Source organism: Hippocampus zosterae, chromosome 8 (genome assembly GCF_025434085.1).
Source record: "Hippocampus zosterae strain Florida chromosome 8, ASM2543408v3, whole genome shotgun sequence".
Taxonomy (NCBI): domain Eukaryota; kingdom Metazoa; phylum Chordata; class Actinopteri; order Syngnathiformes; family Syngnathidae; genus Hippocampus; species Hippocampus zosterae.
Genome location: NC_067458.1, coordinates 23,997,203 through 24,017,289, shown reverse-complemented (window position 1 = coordinate 24,017,289; position 20,087 = coordinate 23,997,203). Strand labels below are relative to the sequence as shown.

Below are 20,087 nucleotides of genomic sequence, written 5' to 3'. Positions count from 1 at the left end.
CCTTAATTAGTTTGGTGCACATAAAACAATCACATCATCTGTATTAAAACATGGAGCCTTCTGGTTGGATGTCAGACTCAACAGCCCCTCCCCTTTTGTCATGTAAACAAACCCACACTGGGCATGCGTCACCGCCGTAATGGAGGACTGTCTTTTCTACCAGGACTTCGCGTCTATCTTTCTACTACGTTAACTCGCGGCCTGTTAGGCCGAGCGTCACGTCCCCGTTGCATCACACGTAAGTCATTTTGGACGCTTTTGCGCGAGGTTTGCGCAACGGGAAAGTGTGAGCAAAAGCAAGTTTTGCAGCGTAGAGAGACGGCAAGCAACAAGCTGTTTGCTGGGTTGGGCTAACTTGCTAAGCGAGGGCAGCTGTCACTTTCCAAGGCGCTCACAATCGCGATTCTTCTCCTTTAAGCGTTCCGCTTCTCACACGTGGACGAGTTTTTAATCGCATACTTTGTATTGCTTCACGTTCGTCTCGGACTCTTTTGACTTCCGAGTTGATTTTGTCTTTATATTGCAAAGCAGGCTGTCCTTAACCGTTAGCATGTTTAGCTAGCTAAATATTTTCACGAAGAGCTTTGCTCTAACTGGGCCACAGTCGTTGACAGACACATCCCTCGGCCAATCGGAGTTGGACTTTAGTTTAATTGGCCGGCTCAAGGAGGCGGGCTCATTAGCGATTGGACGTTTTGGTCGTGTGGCGTTTTAGCGACACCTAGTTCGCGTTTGTTTTTTACTTCCTCGGCGAAACTTTTGGACTTAATTGTTCTTCTGTCCGCAGCACACTCTATTTTTGTTTAAAAAATTAAAGCAGAGGATTTGGCTCGATTGGGTTAGATAGAAAAAAAATCACAGGCCACTTTCGACGGTACCGACATACGACGTTTTGAGGTAACATCTAAAACACTGAAGTAGTTTTATCAGTCTCTCACTTAACAAATGCCATTTCTGTTTGTTTTGTTTCTTATGTAGTATCATCATAAAGTGATGCGTTAATTTCCTGTAAATGAGACACTGTTGGTGTTTTCCTTTAAAGTAGGTTTCAGTACCAATTTTGTGGCTGTATTTGACTTGCTTGCAAGTCTAAGTGAGAAAAAAAATCTACCATTCAACAGGCTTGTTTTTGGAAAAACTTGCAAATGGTATATTTTCCAGCTGCCAGCAGAAAGAAGCCATCCCACGATGAGCGGGGACTCTTCCACCCAGGGTGCTGCCCCTTGCAGGATCATGACGTTCACGCCATCTATGGAGGACTTCCGAGACTTCCGCCGCTACGTGGCCTACATGGAGTCTCAGGGAGCGCACCGAGCCGGGATGGCCAAGGTAGGTCGAGTGGATTTCACTCCTCCCCGGTCGAAAGTCCCGCTGACAACGTTTCCCGGTGCAGGTGATCGCGCCCAAAGGCTGGAAGCCCCGGAAGACGTATGACGACATGGATGAGCTGGTCATTCCCGCTCCCATCCAGCAGGTGGTGACGGGCCAATCGGGACTCTTCACACAGTACAACATCCAGAAGAAGCCCATGACCGTGCAAGAGTTCCGCAAGACCTCTAACTTGGACAAGTAAGCTTTGCATACAATTAGCTAGAGTAGAATAAGTCTGTATTGCATGCTATTTATACCGACGTGTATAAAAGTATTCCAATTCGATACTGGAATCGATTGGAAACAGCAGCAGTTCTAGTCAGAAGCATTATACAGTGTAACCTCAGAAATAAGACCACCTATGTTACTGCTCAAGGTGGTCTTATTTTCGGGGTGGTCTGATTTCTGAAGTGGCATGCAGTAATGATAATGCAGAAGTAATGTGGCTCACATGCAACAATATACTGTAGCGTCATGTACACACAATGAGTAATAAATGATGGATTGTACATGCAACTGTATTGTACACAAAAGAAATTTAAGCATTTGAATAGTCTATGTATGTATAAGGCAAGAGAAAAAAAACTACATGTCACCGCTGGCTCGCTCTCCTGACAGCTTAGCGCCTCCAATGTTGTGCCTTGTTTTGAAACGATCCAGCCAACCGTTGGACGCTTTAAAGACTTCGTCCTTTTTAAGCTCCTTCGCGTATTCTCGTGCCTGTTCCTGGATCATCTGTCCGCTGATAGGGATATTCTGGCTGCGCGCTTTCTGAAACCATCGCCAAGTTAGCTCGTCCACGTCGTCGTAGTCACTTCTGTAGCACAGGCGTTTTCTAGAAGAGCTAGCGTTTGCTTGTTATGCGTCTAGGAGCTCCCGTTTCTTCTTCAAAATGGTTTGGATTTGAGTTTTTCCAACTCCAAACCGCTCAGCCAATGTTCGCTGGCTCGATCCTGGCTGCTCACTGGCTCGAATAACTTCAATTTTCTGTTGTAGGGTCAAATCAATTCTCTTCTTGCTTGCTGCCATTTTCACACCTGGTCGCAATTATGAGGCGATAGCTTCCTGGGACCGGATATCGCGGTCGCAATTCTGAATTCCGGGGTGGTCTCATTTCTAGGGTTTCAATACAATAAAATACATAGGCGTTCTATTTGGGACTGTACAAAACCGGTCGTATTTTTAAGGTGGTCGTTTAAATGAGGTGGTCGCATAGCGGGGTTTCACTGTATATGAAGCTTAATACGTTTCCACCCCCCCTTAGGTTCTGCCATCCGCAGTATGTGGACTTTGACGAGCTGGAGCGTAAGTTCTGGAAGAACCTAACGTTCAATCCGCCACTTTATGGAGCCGATGTCAGCGGGAGTCTCTACGACCCGGTGAGTAGCTGGGGCGGGTCCGGGGCCGCGGACTGGACCGGGTGGCGGTCTTGCTGAGCCGTTTGTGTGGCTTCGCAGGATGTGAGCGAGTGGAACATCGGCCGGCTAGACACCATCTTGGACACGGCGGAGCACGAGAGCGGCGTGAAGATGAAAGGAGTCAACACGCCGTATCTTTACTTTGGCATGTGGAAGGCTGCCTTTGCCTGGCACACGGAGGACATGGACCTCTACAGCGTCAACTACTTGCACTTTGGAGAGCCCAAGTCCTGGTACGAATCCACATTGTTCTCTCACAAGCTTCTCTGTTTGTTTGCCCCCCGACACACTTCCTGTAATGGTCACACGATTTATTTTCGTTAAAGCGATACACGTATCGATACACGTATCGATACACGTGCTGACGCCTCGGTATCGTTCGTCCCGTCACGAGTTCATTTGTTGTTTATGTTCCGTTCTGACCAGGTACGCCGTCCCGCCGGAATACGGGAGGAGATTGGAGCGTCTTGCCAAGGGTACGTACGTCTCTTCATTTTGATAAAGAGGGAAGGTGTTCCTTCCGATGTGTTTTTGCCGCCTAGGTTTCTTTCCTGGCAACGCTCAAAGCTGCGAGGCCTTCTTGCGCCACAAGATGACCTTGATCTCGCCGTCCATCCTCAAGAAGTACGGAATCCCCTTTGAAAAGGTGACGCTCGCGTTAGCTTTTTCGGCGAACACGCGTCATGAATCCAAAAGAGCGGGATCGCCGGCGGTATGTTTGTTCCCTTATTCGGCTCGTCTTTTTCGGTCCGGCGTACGGCGCAGGTGACGCAGGAAGCGGGCCAGTTTATTGTCACCTTCCCGTTCAGCTACCACGCCGGATTCAACCACGGCTTCAACTGCGCCGAGTCCACCAACTTTGCCATGCGGCGCTGGATCGACTACGGCAAACACGCCACGCTGGTATGCCGGGCACACGGCCGATCATCGGAGACTCGACGACGCGCATCGTCGCGCGGGATTCAAACGCCGCGCTGCTTTTCTCATCCGGCCGCAGTGCTCGTGCCGCCAGGACATGGTGAAGATCTCCATGGACGCGTTTGTGCGCAAGTTCCAGCCGGAGCGCTACAAGCTTTGGAAGGCGGGCAAGGACAACGCTCCCATCGACCACGCGCAGCCCACGCCGGAGGCCGCCGTCTTCCGAAAAGAAAGCCCGCCTCCCGGCGAAGACGCGGGCGAGTGCTTCCGCACGCCCGCTAGGTAAGCTAGTACGTGGGTACGGCTTGGCATCCCGCCCTGTCTTGACTTGACGTCCCGACGGACGTGTCCGCGCCTCAGCCCGAAGGCTCAGACAGCCACGAAGCGACCGCTCGATGCCGCAGAGGACATCGAAGGCAAGTTGGCTCAAGAGGAGGCGGAGCCCAAGAAGGCCAAGATGGAGGCTCCCGTCAGAGTCGAGCCGGACACGCACGGTAATGAATCATTTTGGGATTGACTGAATGTAACATTGTTTTAACGCCGCGGCAAAAAGTTGTGAACAAAGACCTTATTTGGTGATACGGACGACGATGGGGCAAATTGCTGAAGTTTAGCGACAACGATGGCAGATTATCTTGGCCTCGGTATCAGTGGCTGGGATTGGCAACCTCCATGAGTACCCGATACGTTAAAGTAAGACCAGTATGGGCCTGTTATCCAAACCTGGTATAGGCAGTCAGTCGCCTATCCCTAATTTGGATTTGTTGAAATAAAAATTTTAAAAAAGGAATAAATTTTTAAAATTGAATTATATTTGAAAAATTTAAATGACATATTTTCTAATACGTTCAATTTGACATTAAAAAAAAATCAACCGAAATTATAAATGAAAAGTTTAGTTTTTCCTAATTTATTCATTCATTCATTCATTCATTCATAGGGCGGCCCGGTAGTCCAGTGGTTAGCACGTCGGCTTCACAGTGCAGAGGTACCGGGTTCGATTCCGGCTCCGGCCTCCCTGTGTGGAGTTTGCATGTTCTCCCCGGGCCTGCGTGGCTTTTCTCCGGGTGCTCCGGTTTCCTCCCACATTCCAAAAACATGCGTGGCAGGCTGATTGAACACTCTAAATTGTCCCTAGGTGTGGGTGTGAGTGCGAATGGTTGTTCGTCTCTGTGTGCCCTGCGATTGGCTGGCAACTGATCCAGGGTGTCCCCCGCCTACTGCCCGAAGACGGCTGGGATAGGCTCCAGCACCCCCCGCGACCCTAGTGAGGATTAAGCGGCTCCGAAAATGGATGGATGGATGGATGGATCATTCATTCATCTTCCAAGCCGCTTGATCCTCACTAGGGTCGCGGGGGGTGCTGGAGCCTATCCCAGCTGTCTCCGGGCAGTAGGCGGGGGGGACACCCTGAATCGGTTGCCAGCCAATCACAGGCCACACAGAGACGAACAACCATTCGCACTCACACTCACACCTAGGGACAATTTAGAGTGTTCAATCAGCCTGCCACGCATGTTTTTGGAATGTGGGAGGAAACCGCAGCACCCGTAGAAAACCCACGCAGGCCCGGGGAGAACATGCAAACTCCACACAGGGAGGCCGGAGCTGGAATCGAACCCGGTGCCTCTGCACTGTGAAGCCGACGTGCTAACCACTGGACTATCGGGTCGCCCTCAACCGAAATTATAAATGAAAAGTTTAGTTTTTCTAATTTAACAGAAAATATTTTCACACAAGCACTTCAAGGAAATGCGTCCTTCGCAAACGCCAGCGAAAACCTTTTGTGCCTTGTTGAACGGAGGCCTAATCTTGTTGATCATTTTTCCCCAGATCAGAAAGTCAAATTGGAGTCCGAGCCTCAGAAGACAGAAGAAATTGAAAAAGAGAACCAAGAAGAAGAAACGCCCGAGAGACAAGAAAGTTTGCCAAGGAAAGACGACGAGCAGGAGCAGGTTGAGCCTGCCGCAAACCATGCGCCTGAGCCTGCACAAAGCCAGGCGGTGCCGCCGAGCTCGCCGGAGGACCGCCGTCCGGGCGGCGGCGGTGGCGGCGGCGGGTCGGCACACAAAGCGTTCCAGAGGACGCTGAGCCCTGCCGATGTCCTGCACGTGCACAGTTACGCCAAAGGAGACTACGCCGAGGAAGAGGCCCCGCCCAAAGACGAAAACGACGACGATGGCGGCGAGGGCCACAAAGACGTCAACAAAGTGAGTCGTGATTATATGAGCCATCTTTCCGTAACTTTCCCAGCTTCCCATTTTTTTATTCATTCATTCATTCATTCATCTTCCGAGCCGCTTGATCCTCACGAGGGTCGCGGGGGGTGCTGGAGCCCATCCCAGCTGTCTTCGGGCAGTAGGGGGGGGGACACCCTGAATCGGTTGCCAGCCAATCGCAGGGCACACAGAAACAAATAACCATTCACACTCACACCTAGGGACAATTTAGAGTGTTCAATCAGCCTGCCACGCATGTTTTTGGAATGTGGGAGGAAACCGGAGCACCCGGAGAAAACCCACGCAGGCCCGGGGAGAACATGCAAACTCCACACAGGGAGGCCGGACCTGGAATCGAACCCGGTGCCTCTGCACCGTGAAGCCGACGTGCTAACCACTGGTCTACCGGGCCATGAAAAGTTTAGTTTTTCCTAATTTATTCATTCATTCATTCATTCATCTTCCGAGCTGCTTGATCCTCACTAGGGAAGCGGGGGGTGCTGGAGCCTATCCCAGCCGTCTCCGGGCAGTAGGCGGGGGACACCCTGAATCGGTTGCCAGCCAATCGCAGGGCACACAGAAACAAATAACCATTCACACTCACACCTAGGGACAATTTAGAGTGTTCAATCAGCCTGCCACGCATGTTTTTGGAATGTGGGAGGAAACCGGAGCACCCGGAGAAAACCCACGCAGGCCCGGGGAGAACATGCAAACTCCACACAGGGAGGACGGAGCTGGAATCGAACCCGGTACCTCTGCACTGTGAAGCCGACGTGCTAACCACTGGACTACCGGGCCGCCCCCCATTTTTTAAATTTTTATTTATTAAATTTTTTTTTGGGGGGGGGGCTAATCCCGGTGCATAAATATCAGCTTGAATGTTTCAGTTTTTTTTTTCTTCCTGAAATGTATAAAAAAGGGCGTGGCCTCACTGAGATTGACATCGGGCACCGGCGGCGAGTGTGAAGCATAAACTAAAAAAGCCTGGGGGGGATGGCAACCTTTTCCACGAGACCTTTTCAAATAACCGTACGGTTTGCGATCAGCAGAGGTCAGAAGAGGCTCGGGGTGTCACGCGGCACAATGATCTGGGCCAGCTACCCGGACATCACCCGCTCATCAAGGACGGCGATGAAGGTGCACCCGCGGGAACCGCAAACCTTTGGTGTGTCTGTTCCATTTGTCACATGTGTCCGTTTGTGTGTGTGTGTAAGAAGCTCCAGACGAGGCATCCCCTGTGGCGTTGGGGGGCCTGGAGGGGGAGAGCTGGGCCAAGCCTCTGGCCCACCTGTGGCAGAGTCGACCCCCCAATATGAAGAAGGAGCGCGAGTACAACAGGAGGGCGGGCTCCAAGCCGCCATATTGCTCCGTTTGCTCGCTCTTCGTCGCCTACCAGCAGGTACGACTTCAAGTATGTCCTCATCCTCAGCATCAACATCCCGCCCGTTACTACTCCCCCCCCCCGCCCCCCCCCCCCCCCGCCCCCTCCTCTCTCGCTCTGTTGGACCAATTCCATGTCATATTTTTTTTGTATCGTACTGTTACATTTATTTTGGAATACAATGCTGCAATATCAGGAGACCAATCAGATTTTTCAACCCCCCCACCCCCCCAAAAAAATGTTTTTTAAAATTATTTTCCTTAGAAAATTGCCCTATTTTGTTTCAATAAATCCGATTTATATACATATAGACCTTTTGGATATAAAAACATTTTTGTGTGAGAAGAGAGTCAGATTTTTTTTTTGGGGGGGGTGTCCTTCATCTCCCCCCTCCCAAAAAAAAAAAAACTTGCGAGAAGCAATGTTGGATTTTTCCAGGACTATAATCTTCTTTGAAACAACTTGTGCTTTTCGAGAAGAGTAGTTCTGAAAAGGGCGGCCCGGTAGTCCAGTGGTTAGCACGTGGGCTTCACAGTGCAGAGGTACCGGGTTCGATTCCAGCTCCGGCCTCCCTGTGTGGAGTTTGCCACGGGTGGGTTTTCTCCGGGTGCTCCGGTTTCCTCCCACATTCCAAAAAAAACATGCGTGGCAGGCTGATTGAACACTCTAAATTGTCCCTAGGTGTGAGTGTGAGTGCGAATGGTTGTTCGTCTCTGTGTGCCCTGCGATTGGCTGGCGACCGATTCAGGGTGTCCCCCGCCTACTGCCCGGAGACGGCTGGGAGAGGCTCCAGCAGGTCCTCCTGAGGATAATCATTCCAAAAAAAAATGGATGGACTAATATTTATCAGGGCAGCCCGGTAGTCCAGTGGTTAGCACGTCGGCTTCACAGTGCAGAGGTACCGGGTTCGATTCCAGCTCCGGCCTCCCTGTGTGGAGTTTGCATGTTCTCCCCGGGCCTGCGTGGGTTTTCTCCGGGTGCTCCGGTTTCCTCCCACATTCCAAAAACATGCGTGGCAGGCTGATTGAACACTCTAAATTGTCCCTGGGTGTGAGTGTGAGTGCGAATGGTTGTTCGTTTCTGTGTGCCCTGCGATTGGCTGGCAACCGATTCAGGGTGTCCCCCGCCGACTGCCCGGAGACAGCTGGGATAGGCTCCAGCACCCCCCGCGACCCTAGTGAGGATCAAGCGGCTCGGAAAAGTTGTGACGCCATCCTGTTTCCAGACGGAAGGCACCAACGCGCCCGTCATGGCCGCCAGCGGGCACATGCGCACCAAGCCGCTGATCCCGGAGGCGTGCTTCGCCACCACCACCGAGGAAGACTCGGAGTGCGAGGAGCCGCCGGCGACGCCGCGTCTGGAGGAAGACGGGACCAGCCTCCTGGTCAGCTGCTCGCACTGCAGCGTCCGCGTCCACGCCAGTCAGTCAGCGTCGCCTCCGCCGCCGCCGTCGCCGTCATCGCCGTCGTGACCGTCTCGAGGGCGGCAGGGTGACCTCTGGGCATTTTGTCCCCCCCCTCCAGGCTGTTATGGAGTCGATCCTGCCAGTGTCAGCAAGGACTGGAAGTGCGCCCGCTGCAAAGCCAACGCCATGACGGAGGTGAGCGCACCCTCAGAGCCTGAACATTTCGCACCACAAAGCAGAAAAAAAAAATGTTTTCGCCATCATAACATTTTTAGAGGAAAAAAAATGGCGTCCAAGACTGAATTAGTCTCATATTGAATTAAGTGGGTTTTTTTTCTTTTTTTTTTTAATATTAAAATTTTGAGTTTTCCAGACAGATTTTTTCTGAAAATATCTTGCAGTTATATATATTTTTTTTCAACAGCTACTTGATTCAAGTTGTGTAATTAGAAGATTTTAATTCCTATGATGTAAGAAATTAAACTTTTCCAAAAAAAAAAAAAAAAAAAATCCAAATATTATTTTTCCAGATTAACACGTTTCTCAAGATTGTATGTTTTCTGGGGGGAAAAAAATATTTAAAAAAAAAATATATTAAATATTATATATATTATATATTAAAAAAAAAATATATATATATATATATATATATATATATATATATATATATATATATATATATATAAAAAGTTTTTTTTAAGTATATCGTGTATGTTTTTCCAGAAAGAATATGTAGCTTCTTTTTTAAAAACTAATTTAAACTAATTTAAATTAGATTTTTCATCAAATCATAATTTTAAAAAGTCAATAGTCATGTTTTTTTTTTTTTTTTTTTTTTCCCGAGAGAAGTGAAAAAAATTAGGGCACACCTCCAGCAAACAAAAAGCTTCCGGATGTGCTTTTTATTTATTGTCATTTATCACTAACATCTAAATAATGCGTCCACATATACGGAAGCTAATTTTTTTTTTTTTCTGCATTTCAGAACTGCTGCTTGTGCTGTCTGCGGGGGGGCGCGCTGCAGAAGGCCAACAACAATAAGTAGGTTTGTTTTGCGCGTTTGTCGGCCGTTAGCCCACGCGCGGGCTAACGGCTAACGGGTGGGGCTCGCCGCGGCAGGTGGGTGCACGTCCTGTGCGCGGTGGCCGTGCTGGAGGCTCGCTTCGTCAACGTCACGGAGAGAAGTCCCGTGGATCTGAGCGCCATCCCTCTGCAGAGATTTAAACTGGTGAATAGAGAATATGCGGCGAACGGACGTTTGAGTTGTTTTTTTTTTTCACGACCGAGCGATGTCTTTTCAGAAGTGTTACTACTGCAAAAAGCGTATGAAGAAGGCGTCGGGCTGCTGCGTGCAGTGTTCGCACGGGCGCTGCCCCACCGCCTACCACCCGACGTGCGCGCAGGCCGCCGGCGTGCTCATGCAGCCCGACGACTGGCCCTTCGTCGTGCACGTCACTTGCTGCCGACACAAAGGACCCTCGCATATCCAGGTCAGCGCGCCGGCGTTTCTTTTGGAATTTTGGATGTGTTTCCGACACGTACGGTACCATTTAGGCCAGGAAACAAGACGAGTTTCAGAATAGTTCCAGGGTAGTTTTTTTTTTTTAAATAGAGAAAACTCAAATAAAATAAATAAATAATAAATTCATAAATAAATTCATGGCTCTTTTTTTTTTTTTTGGTATAAAGCTTGTAGTTTTGTTCAAGATTGAAAAAAGTCATACGACAACAATAGTTTAAAATTGATAAGGGGGATAAAAGTTTCCAGAAATTTTGAATTGAGCATGTTTTTTTTTTAAATACAGTAAGTAATGTTATGTTTTCAAGACATTTCTTTAAAAAAATATTTTTTTTTCAACAAAAAAAAAGTAGAAACATTTGTTTGTTTATTGAACATAAAACATATACAGTAATAATTCATTCAACACAGTTATTATGTTCAAGGGAGTATTATGTTATTAAATAATAATAACATAATTATAACACAGTTATTATGTTCAAGGGAGTAGGATGAAGTAAAAAAACTTATCTAGTCCTACCCCGTTATGTGTTTATATCTACTAAATCATTTTTATATCAATCAGAAAAGAAAAAGTAAGAAGAAGTCTCCATTAAGGCTCATACTTTACCCTTAACCGTGATATTTTTACAACTTTTGGTTTGTATCGTTATTATATACATCCACACCCTGACACTCTTGTGTCAATTTTCTCTTGTATTTGATAGACGACAGTCAATTTCTTTTCGAGTCGCGTTTTCTCCAGAAAAATAATTATCGAGAAAAATATATTAAGTCTTGAATTGTCAGACTTTTTCCAGATATTGAATGATATGATACGAATTTTTTTTTCTCCAAAAATCACTTTCTATCTTGAGGGCAAAAAAAATCGGTCTGCTTTTTTTTTTGGATAAAAAGCCCCAAACGGAAGGAATTTCTGGCAAGTAGTGGCCGCGTAGTCGATTCGAAGAGTCGCGTGTGGCTCAACGAGTGTCCGCGTTTTGCCTCGCCCGCGCGTCAGCGCAACAAGGCGGCCATGCAGGAGCTGACGGTGGGCCAAAAGGTGATCTGCAAGCACAAGAACGGACGCTACTACCAGTGTGACGTGGTGCAGCTCTCCAAGGAAACCTTCTACCAGGTCAACTTTGACGACGGCTCCTTCAGCGACAACCTCTTCCCCGAGGACATCGTGGTGGGTCTTCCTTTTTCCGCGCCTTTCCCACACTTGAGTGCGGGAAAGGCATCAAAGCGCCCGTGTGCCCTTTGACCCCCGGCAGAGCCGCGACTGCGCCCAGCTGGGTCCGCCCCCCCAGGGCGAAGCGGTGCAGGTGCGCTGGCCGGACGGCTTGGTCTACGGTGCCAAGTTTGTGGCGTCCCGCGTCGTCCAGATGTACCTGGTAGGAAATTCCACCCAACTGTTGTCAAACTCCAGGCCTGGGGGCCAGATGTGGCCCAGCACATTATTTTAAATGGCCCGCCAAAGCAAATCAAACATGGCGACTTCCACACTTGCTAAAATGTGTACCAAAACTTCAAATTTTCATGTGTATCAAATCTGTGTCGTATTGTAAAAATTTTCTTGTTGCCAGACCCCTCATTAGAGTTACTGAACTCATTCACTCCCAAAGACGGTTTTAAACGTCTTTTTAGACTTGGTCTAGAATTGGCTGCTACTGAATGAGTTTTTAAACAATTAATTGAATAAAACGTTATTCTTGGCTTCCTTATATAGTGTCAGTCATCATGGCCCCCCCCCCCCCCAAGGAAAACGGGAATTATAATGTGGCCGGCGACAAAAATGGGTTTGACACCCCTGCCTTCCACTCCCTGTGTGTTCGAATTGTTTACTTTAGTTTTAGTTTTTTTTACTTCTTATCATACGAGTGAATCTTTACGCGCTTGACGTGAGCGGCTGCCCGCAGGTGGAGTTTGAGGACGGCTCGCAGCTGACGGCCAAGCGAGACGACGTCTACTCGCTGGATGAGGAGCTGCCCAAGAGGGTCAAGTCCAGGCTGGTGAGTGGCCGCCCCACGTCGAACAAGATCCCCCACCAGTTGGGAACAAACTTTTACCGCTGTGGTCTACGCACAAAGTGACAGCGGATAGTCCGTAACGTCACCGCCATGTTTGTGCGCAGTCCAAAGCGTCGGACATGCGCTTCGACGGCATCTTCGAGGGGAAGGAGATCATCCGGGAGTCCAAGAGGCAGCGGGTCATCAACTCGCGTTACCGCGGCGACTACATCGAACCGGTCATCTACAGAGCCATTATGGAGTAGTACCACTTGGGACTCCTTTTTTGTAACATTTTTTAAAAAACAGGACTTTTTATATTCTTCTAAACAGAGGTAAGGGCAGTATTTTTTTTTTTCTCCCTCTCTAAAAGGAGAAAAAAAAGGCCGGCAAAGTATTTCATTTCATTGACCTCACATTTGTTTCCGGGAAAGTGTCTTCACGCCGTTGGACACCTCTGACATCATGCACTTGCGAAAGCCCCACACATCACTTGGGAACAAATGGTCCACATGACCTGCGCACAAAATGTGGAATGGATATCAACTTGGATGTCTGGTGAAGCAAATGGAGCGCACCTAGAAACTGAGAAAAAGGTGCGCTCCATTTGCTGAATTGACGGTGCCTACTTGACTTAGACCCGTTAAATTTGGACGCAAATTAGCATTTTCTGCTCATGTTTTTTTTTTTTTTCAAAAAATCTTTCAACATTTTAAATACACCCCCGCACCATGAGTGGGGCTCCGTTTTTTTTTTTTTTTTGGCCAGTTGTGCGCAGTTGTTTGTTTTTTTTTAAACCTGTACAGTACTTGGTGCTTTTCAAAGCCTTTATTTTTTTTTCCGCAAAAAAAAATCCATAAAGCAATCATGACCATGTTAGCTTTGCCGCCTGCCTAGCTTGTCACGGATACATTTTTTTAAAAACGTGTATATTAGATGAAATTTAAAATTTAAATATGTATATGCCATTAAAAAAAAAAAAAGCAGCTCCACTGACAGCAAGGCGATGAAACAAGCTTAGCTAAGCTAACCGAACGTGTCATTCTGACCCCCACCCCCCCCGAATGTGTCACAGATGCTATTTTTTCTACCACACACTTTTTTCTTTTTTAAAAAAAAAAAGATTTTACTTTTTTTAACGTCTTCCTTTCCACTTTGTAATTTAAATTGAAAGCGCTTTTAACTTTTAGCAGGGCAGCTTGTGTAGCTTTGGCGAGAGATTTTTTTTTTTTTTTTTAAGATAGCAGGGTTGTTGTTTTTTGCAAGTTGAACTTCTTTGTTTCATGTTCAGTCAACTTCAAGAATTGTTTGCTCCCCCCCCCACCCCAAAAAACTGCTCTTCATATCTCAAATTTCCAGTCTTGAGCCAAAGCAAGAACACGGCCGTAACAATGGCTCATCTCCAGGAAAACGTAGACGTTGGGCCTGCAATAATACATGTTGAAGTTTCGGAGTTTGTCTTTGTTGTAAAATATACTTTTTTTTTTGTTTGTTTGTTAGTTACAGTAGACCCCCGCCACCCCGCGGGGGGAGATAAAGGACAAGCCAGCCCGTGAATGGCAAAAAAAAAAATCCATGTATAATTGATTCCCATTTCAACCCAATAAAATGCCGGTCAACAACCTATCAATGATTTCCATGAAAAACGTTAAAAAAATAAAATAAAATCCCCCACAATTTTTTGTCATGCCAACTAAAAAAAATTTGCGGATGCTGAATCACGTGTACGTGGGGGGTCCACTGTTATTCTGATGCTGCGCTCGTTGTGTTGAAGCAGTCTTTGTTTTTCTCACTCCGTTTCATAAAAAAAAAAAAATGTCCACAAGCATTTTGTGTCATGTTATACCTCAAAAAAAAAAAAAAAATGTTTTCTTCACAGATACATTTTGTGCTGGACTACAATATGAACCGAAGCAGTTTATCCCGATCGATGGTGCGACTTGACTTTTTACAGCTCTTCGCAGTCTCCCACCCCGCCCGCCCGACCTAATAGGTATCGGCAGAGGTATGAGGAGGCATCGGCGCTGCCGCAGGAGCCCGTCAGCCGGAATCCTCTCCGCTGTAAACGCTCCAGCACCTGCACCCGCAAGAAAGCAAAGAATTTTTAAAAACAATTTGGAATCTGGACTACCGGGCGGCCCGGTCGTCCAGTGGTTAGCACGTGGGCTTCACAGTGCAGAGGTACCGGGTTCGATTCCAGCTCCGGCCTCCCTGTGTGGAGTTTGCATGTTCTCCCCGGGCCTGCGTGGCTTTTCTCCGGGTGCTCCGGTTTCCTCCCACATTCCAAAAACATGCGTGGCAGGCTGATTGGACGCTCTAAATTGTCCCTAGGTGTGAGTGTGAGCGTGAATGATTGTTCGTTTCTGTGTGCCCTGCGATTGGCTGGCAACCGATTCAGGGTGTCCCCCGCCTACTGCCCGAAGACGGCTGGGATAGGCTCCAGCACCCCCCGCGACCCTAGTGAGGATGAAGCGGCTCGGAAGATAAATGAATGAATAAATTAAAGGCGGCCCGGTAGTCCAGTGGTTAGCACGTCGGCTTCACAGTGCAGAGGTACCGGGTTCGATTCCAGCTCCGGCCTCCCTGTGTGGAGTTTGCATGTTCTCCCCGGGCCTGCGTGGGTTTTCTCCGGGTGCTCCGGTTTCCTCCCACATTCCAAAAACATGCGTGGCAGGCTGATTGAACACTCTAAATTGTCCCTAGGTGTGAGTGTGAGTGCGAATGGTTGTTCGTCTCTGTGTGCCCTGCGATTGGCTGGCAACCGATTCAGGATGTCCCCCCGCCTACTGCCCGGAGACAGCTGGGATAGGCTCCAGCACCCCCCGCGACCCTAGTGAGGATCAAGCGGTACGGAAGATGAATGAATTTGGAATCTTGAAATCAACCTACCGCCTCAACATACACAGGTCAACTATGTGAACTACTAAGCTGCCGATCTTTCATTTAATTTGGAGACCGTTTCGTCTTCAGCTATTTAATCGACTATTTAATTAATTCTCCCGAGCCAGCTACTCAAAAAAAAATATTTGAATGTTTCTGATACCTGTACAGAGTTGAGGGTGCAGTCGTCATCAAGAGGAAAGCGACAGACATGCGCAGGGTCCTTCTCCGATCTGGCGCTTCCGGATTTGCGCACCAACTCTCTCGCTTCAGGGAAGGTCTCCCCCAGGGTCGTCCGCCGACCACTCAGCGTGATCCTCTCGTGCGGGTTTTGAGTCACCTGAACCGCTACGCACTCCCACGCCGCCGCCGCTGCGCTCTCACTTTCCCTCAACCTGCGCCAGCGCCGAAGTTCTGCCTGCAGAGGAGCCAGCTGGAAGAAGGAGGCCTCCTCATACAGCAGAGGGTACTCCTGCGGCACAGCCACAAGGTCAGGAGGAAAAGCTCGATGTGAAACGCTACACGACCAAACCGGGGGGGGGCGCTCGCACTCACGTCGAAGTCATCCGGGAGGAGGAGCTTGGAGGTGCGCAGGAAGTTGAGGATGTAGCGGAACATGGCCCCGTCTCGGTCGATGAAGTAGCGTTGCCGCGGACTGTCGAGCACAATCGGCTCGCTTCCGTCAAACAATCGCCCGATCCTGCTGACACACTGCTAACGTATCACATGACTGGGAACAACGAGGCACATGTTTCAATTTTTGTCTTTTTCTACACCAGTCAGACCTCCCATTAAGATCTAGTCTAATGAAGCAACAGAAGTGGGCCAAGTTCACTTGGCCCAACGGAAGTGGGCCAAGTGAACCACTGTATGTCATCACCGCAGCCACACTATCAGCATTGTGAACCACTACACGACAACTCTTGCACACCCGATTTTTGTCTTTTTCTACACCAGTCAGACCTCCCATTAAGATCTAGTCTAATGAAGCAACAGAAATGGGCCAAGTGAACTTGGCCCAACGGAAGTGGGCCAAGTGAACTTGGCCAACTTGGCCCAGTGGTTCACTTGGCCCAACGGAAGTGGGCCAAGTGAACCACTGTATGTCATCAACGCAGCCACACTATCAGCATTGTGAACCACTACACGACAACTCTTGCGCACCCGTTTTTTTAAAACAATACCGTTTAGTATCACATAAGCATCAAAGACAGTTTAGTCTTCAATGAACCTCACCCCCCCCCCCCAAAAAAAAATCGACTATACGAAACACTACAAAACACTGCAAAAGCTCCAGCACATGACTCACCGCGACTCGGGGTACTTTGTGAGGGTTTCCAAGCTGCTGGTGTACGTGTGACCTCCCACGTCCACGTGGACCGGTGCGTTGGCTTTGCTGAGTTGCGCTGTCGTGGGGATGCCGGACAAACCCGGCGGGGACGCCGAAATCTGCCCGTCGCTGTCCTGGGATGTATGACACACTCGGTCAGCACCTGTGTGTGTTCATTCATTCATCTTCCTAACCGCTTGATCCTCACTAGGGTCGCGGGGGGTGCTGGAGCCTATCCCAGCTGTCTTCGGGCAGTAGGCGGGGGACACCCTGAATCGGTTGACAGCCAATCGCAGGGCACACAGAAACGAACAACCATTCGCACTCACACTCACACCTAGGGACAATTTAGAGTGTTCAATCAGCCTGCCACGCATGTTTTTGGAATGTGGGAGGAAACCGGAGCACCCGGAGAAAAGCCACGCAGGCCCGGGGAGAACATGCAAACTCCACACAGGGAGGCCGGAGCTGGAATCGAACCCGGTACCTCTGCACTGTGAAGCCCACGTGCTAACCACTGGACTACCGGGCCGCCCTGTGTGTGTGTGTGTGTGTGAGAGAGAAATACCACTAAGCGCCATTGAGCTTGAGGGCGTCACAGTTGTGCATGCTGGGTAACTTAATTAGCGAGGGCATGGTTGCCATGGCAGCCGATGCCTTGGTGGCCACTCATTAGATGCGTTAATGCATCAATGGGACACGCACTCATGAGATCAAGTGATTGTAAAAATCGACACTGTGTCAAACTGTTTCTAATATTTTTAACGGGAAGCATTCCAAGTTCGAAACTGGAAACTACAGTATGAATTCCAATAATGAAGTCAGTGGCCTGGGCGTAGGGCCGGGTCCGTGAATAGAGAGTATCCGCATTTATAATTAGTCATTTTTTTATTCTTTTATTTTTAAAGAAAGGAAAATTGAATGAATTAATGAATCCAAAGGTTTAAAATGAGGAATATGCGTGGGTCGACTGTATTTCTTAAGGAATGAATAGCGTTATACTTTTTCAGGCCAAATTGGACACAGATACAATACAGATGTGTATTGTATCGTATATAATGGCCCAGGGTACTTTGGGAGGGGGTCACGTGACCTTTCAGGCTACCTGAGTGACGGTGGAGCGGACAGGAGACCGCGCATGCGCACGTCTTTCTCTGGCTCCTGGCTTCGCGCCCAATCTTTTGGGGCGGGGAGGTGCTAGACTTGTGATCTCATCACCCACGTGACCGCGTTCCGTTGCCGCGCACCGCCCCCTGCAGTCTGTGTCGGCTCCGCCCACGATGCTGTCGAGCGTCGCTATGGAGACGGCGCCGATGCAGTGGTTAGTGTACGTCCTGGACAGCTTGGCGGCACGCGAAAGCATTTGCATGCGCGTGCCCAGAAGATTCTTCCCGACCGCCTTGTTCTCGAACCATGTGCCGTCGGCCGGGCCGCAGGCGTCACGCGGCCGCTGGAAGAAAGCTCGGCACAGCGGGTTGCGCTTGGCCAGGTAGCGCACGAAGCTGGCGTACGGGCACAGCGAGGTGCGCGTCTCGTACATGCGGGGCAGCCGCAGCGTGACGTCTTCGTCGGTGGCCGTCTTCCGGCTGCCCCGCGTCGCTCGGAAGTAGACGAACTTCCGGCCTTGCTCGTCGGCGGCCAGCGCGAAAGAGTCCTCGCGAAGCTCGCGTTGCTTCTCGCGGCCTCTGGTGCTGAAGTACATGCAGGTCTCGAACCAAACCTTGTTGAGCAGCCCCGGGGGGGTGGACGCGTCGAACATGGACGACTGGTAGAGGCGGCGCAGGTCTGAGCGCGCGATTGCCTGTTTCTGCACCACCGGCCCGGCGCCCCGCTCCTCCAACCGCCGGATGACCGCCGCCAAGGCGAGGTTGGCCCCGCGCAGCTCCGGGTCCTTGGTGAGGTCCAGCGTGCGGCAGTGGGGCGGCTCGTTCAGGTAGCGGTTGAGCGAGCTCCGCATGCTGACCAGCGACGACTTACTGTACAACTGGCCGCTTTTAGAGCGCGCCTCCGCGTAAAAGGAGCGCAGCAGAGCGCACAGCTCCGCCTTGTCCAGGCTCTCGAAGTCCGGACTGCGCGCCTTGTCGCTCAGGTACTCCCGGAAAATGCGCACGGCGTAGCGGGTCGCCAGCCGGGTGTTGTCGCTCAGCCGGGTGCGCTCCTGGGGCTCGGGTGAGAGTCGGGCGCTGCTGTCCACGCTCGGAGCGGCGACCTCCGCGGACTCCCAGCTCTCCTCCCCGGTGATGCGCACGCCCTGGGTGTCGTTCTCCCAGCCCGAGAACTCCGTGCAGCCTCCGCTCTCAGGCGCTCTCGCCATATTGCGGTCTGCGTGCCAAGCGGTCCGCAGACACTGCGCATGCTCGTTATATTGGACCGCCCCCCCCCTTCCCCCTCCCAGTCCTTTCCTTTCCAGTCCTTTCGTTTTTTTTCGTGACCTTCAGCCGTGCTCGTACTTGTTTTCGGTGCAAGGCGAGTCTGCTAGCCTCCTTGCCAGTGGGGTCGCTGTTGTTTTTACGGTCGCCATCTTCTCCTGGACCTCACGACCAACCTGAGCGATCGCGACGACGCGACGTGAGGGGCGGCGCTCGACAAGCTCCGCCCCTTGTGTCATCTCCTGACCGACGATTGGAGCTCGAGAAACGCCATGGCCGGTCATCAGTGACATGTGAGGCGGCCCGAGGACGCGTATGCACCAAGAGGAGAAAGTCTTTGATTGGAGCGTGATTGCCGTCGTGCTCGTTTGTAGCGTTGATTCGCTGTCGTCGTCCTCAAATCAACTTGTTTGGCTGCCAAAGTGTTTGACATTAACCGTTTTACCTGGATGGATTGTTCTGAAGGATTTCGACTCGGGCTGCATGTTGGTCGAATTCATTTTGTCCACTTGTCTCATTCCTTTGTTGCCATTGATTGCAATTTTTACGATTTCACGGTTATATTCTTATTTACTTCTTTTCCACTTTGCTGTCTTGCCTCTTAGCGAATTAAATCTCTTTTATTTCACTTGAACACGATTTTTGTAGTTCTCGTGCATTTTTGTTTTCTCGCTTGCCTGACATGAAATCAGACGAAACTTTCCCCTGTTCTAGGTGACTAGGATTATACCCACATTAATTGTAGTTAATTAAACTGAAAAATGAAAAAATGAAACTTCTCATTTCAGCTGTAGCGATAATATATCCATGTACCGGTAAATAGACATTCCCCTGTAAATGGACCTTTATATAGAAAGCACCATATGATCCAGGAAATAGACACACCCGCGGTCAGGCATGTGGACAACCTTTTTCCATGTGTTGGCCTCAACTGTGGGTGCTATGACTTGTCGGTCCTCTAGAGGGCAGCATTTATTGGGCGTCCAGCCTTTTGGCTGCCTGCAAAGGCAACACCGTAATGAAAATGTTGCTCTCTCATCTTTCTCCCTTGCCGGCCTCTGCTGCTTCCCGCAATCTGCCACCATCTCGAGGGAGGCGATCATGTTTGTCGTTGCTCTCGAACTAACCTCTTTATTCTGCAGGACGCTTTCAGTCCTGGCGCCCTTACAAGTTCGTGTCAACGTGCAAACGCTCTGGATGAAAGCGTTCTGTATGATTTACAACGACGACTTGTCATGGAGTCTTTCTTACCGACTAAGGATTCAAGTCTGAACACAGTGTTC

General features: G+C 49.6%; 2 protein-coding genes across 7 annotated transcripts; one reads left to right on the top strand and one right to left on the bottom strand.

The window, feature by feature from the left end:
* The first annotated feature begins 92 nt into the window (after window positions 1-92).
* Window positions 93-13,547, top strand: kdm4aa (lysine (K)-specific demethylase 4A, genome duplicate a). 4 transcript variants are annotated; one of them, XM_052073837.1, is made up of 22 exons: window positions 93-238; window positions 1,162-1,329; window positions 1,394-1,569; window positions 2,636-2,750; window positions 2,829-3,022; window positions 3,216-3,265; window positions 3,332-3,435; window positions 3,555-3,692; window positions 3,787-3,989; window positions 4,068-4,201; window positions 5,541-5,917; window positions 6,979-7,066; window positions 7,147-7,328; window positions 8,536-8,731; window positions 8,834-8,910; window positions 9,701-9,756; window positions 9,835-9,943; window positions 10,017-10,205; window positions 11,235-11,405; window positions 11,491-11,610; window positions 12,136-12,228; window positions 12,351-13,547. In XM_052073837.1, the coding sequence occupies exons 2-22, from the start codon at window positions 1,189-1,191 to the stop codon at window positions 12,489-12,491; spliced, it is 3,054 nt and encodes a 1,017-aa protein (XP_051929797.1). In that variant the 5' UTR covers window positions 93-238; window positions 1,162-1,188; the 3' UTR covers window positions 12,492-13,547. The 4 variants fall into 4 exon arrangements, with proteins under 4 accessions (XP_051929797.1, XP_051929795.1, XP_051929796.1 ...); XM_052073835.1 differs by having other exon boundaries at window positions 7,144-7,328; XM_052073836.1 differs by having other exon boundaries at window positions 6,976-7,066.
* Window positions 13,548-14,051: 504 nt separating this feature from the next.
* Window positions 14,052-18,926, bottom strand: LOC127605942 (uncharacterized). Of its 3 annotated transcripts, XM_052073862.1 has the most exons (5): window positions 17,541-18,925; window positions 16,415-16,569; window positions 15,661-15,805; window positions 15,269-15,577; window positions 14,052-14,302 (listed from the first exon to the last, which is right to left on the bottom strand). In XM_052073862.1, the coding sequence occupies exons 1-5, from the start codon at window positions 18,747-18,749 to the stop codon at window positions 14,174-14,176; spliced, it is 1,947 nt and encodes a 648-aa protein (XP_051929822.1). In that variant the 5' UTR covers window positions 18,750-18,925; the 3' UTR covers window positions 14,052-14,173. The 3 variants fall into 3 exon arrangements, with proteins under 3 accessions (XP_051929822.1, XP_051929823.1, XP_051929824.1); XM_052073863.1 differs by lacking the exon at window positions 14,052-14,302 and having other exon boundaries at window positions 15,361-15,577; window positions 15,661-15,819; window positions 17,541-18,926; XM_052073864.1 differs by lacking the exon at window positions 14,052-14,302 and having other exon boundaries at window positions 15,361-15,577; window positions 15,661-15,816; window positions 17,541-18,926.
* Between the last annotated feature and the right edge of the window lie 1,161 nt (window positions 18,927-20,087).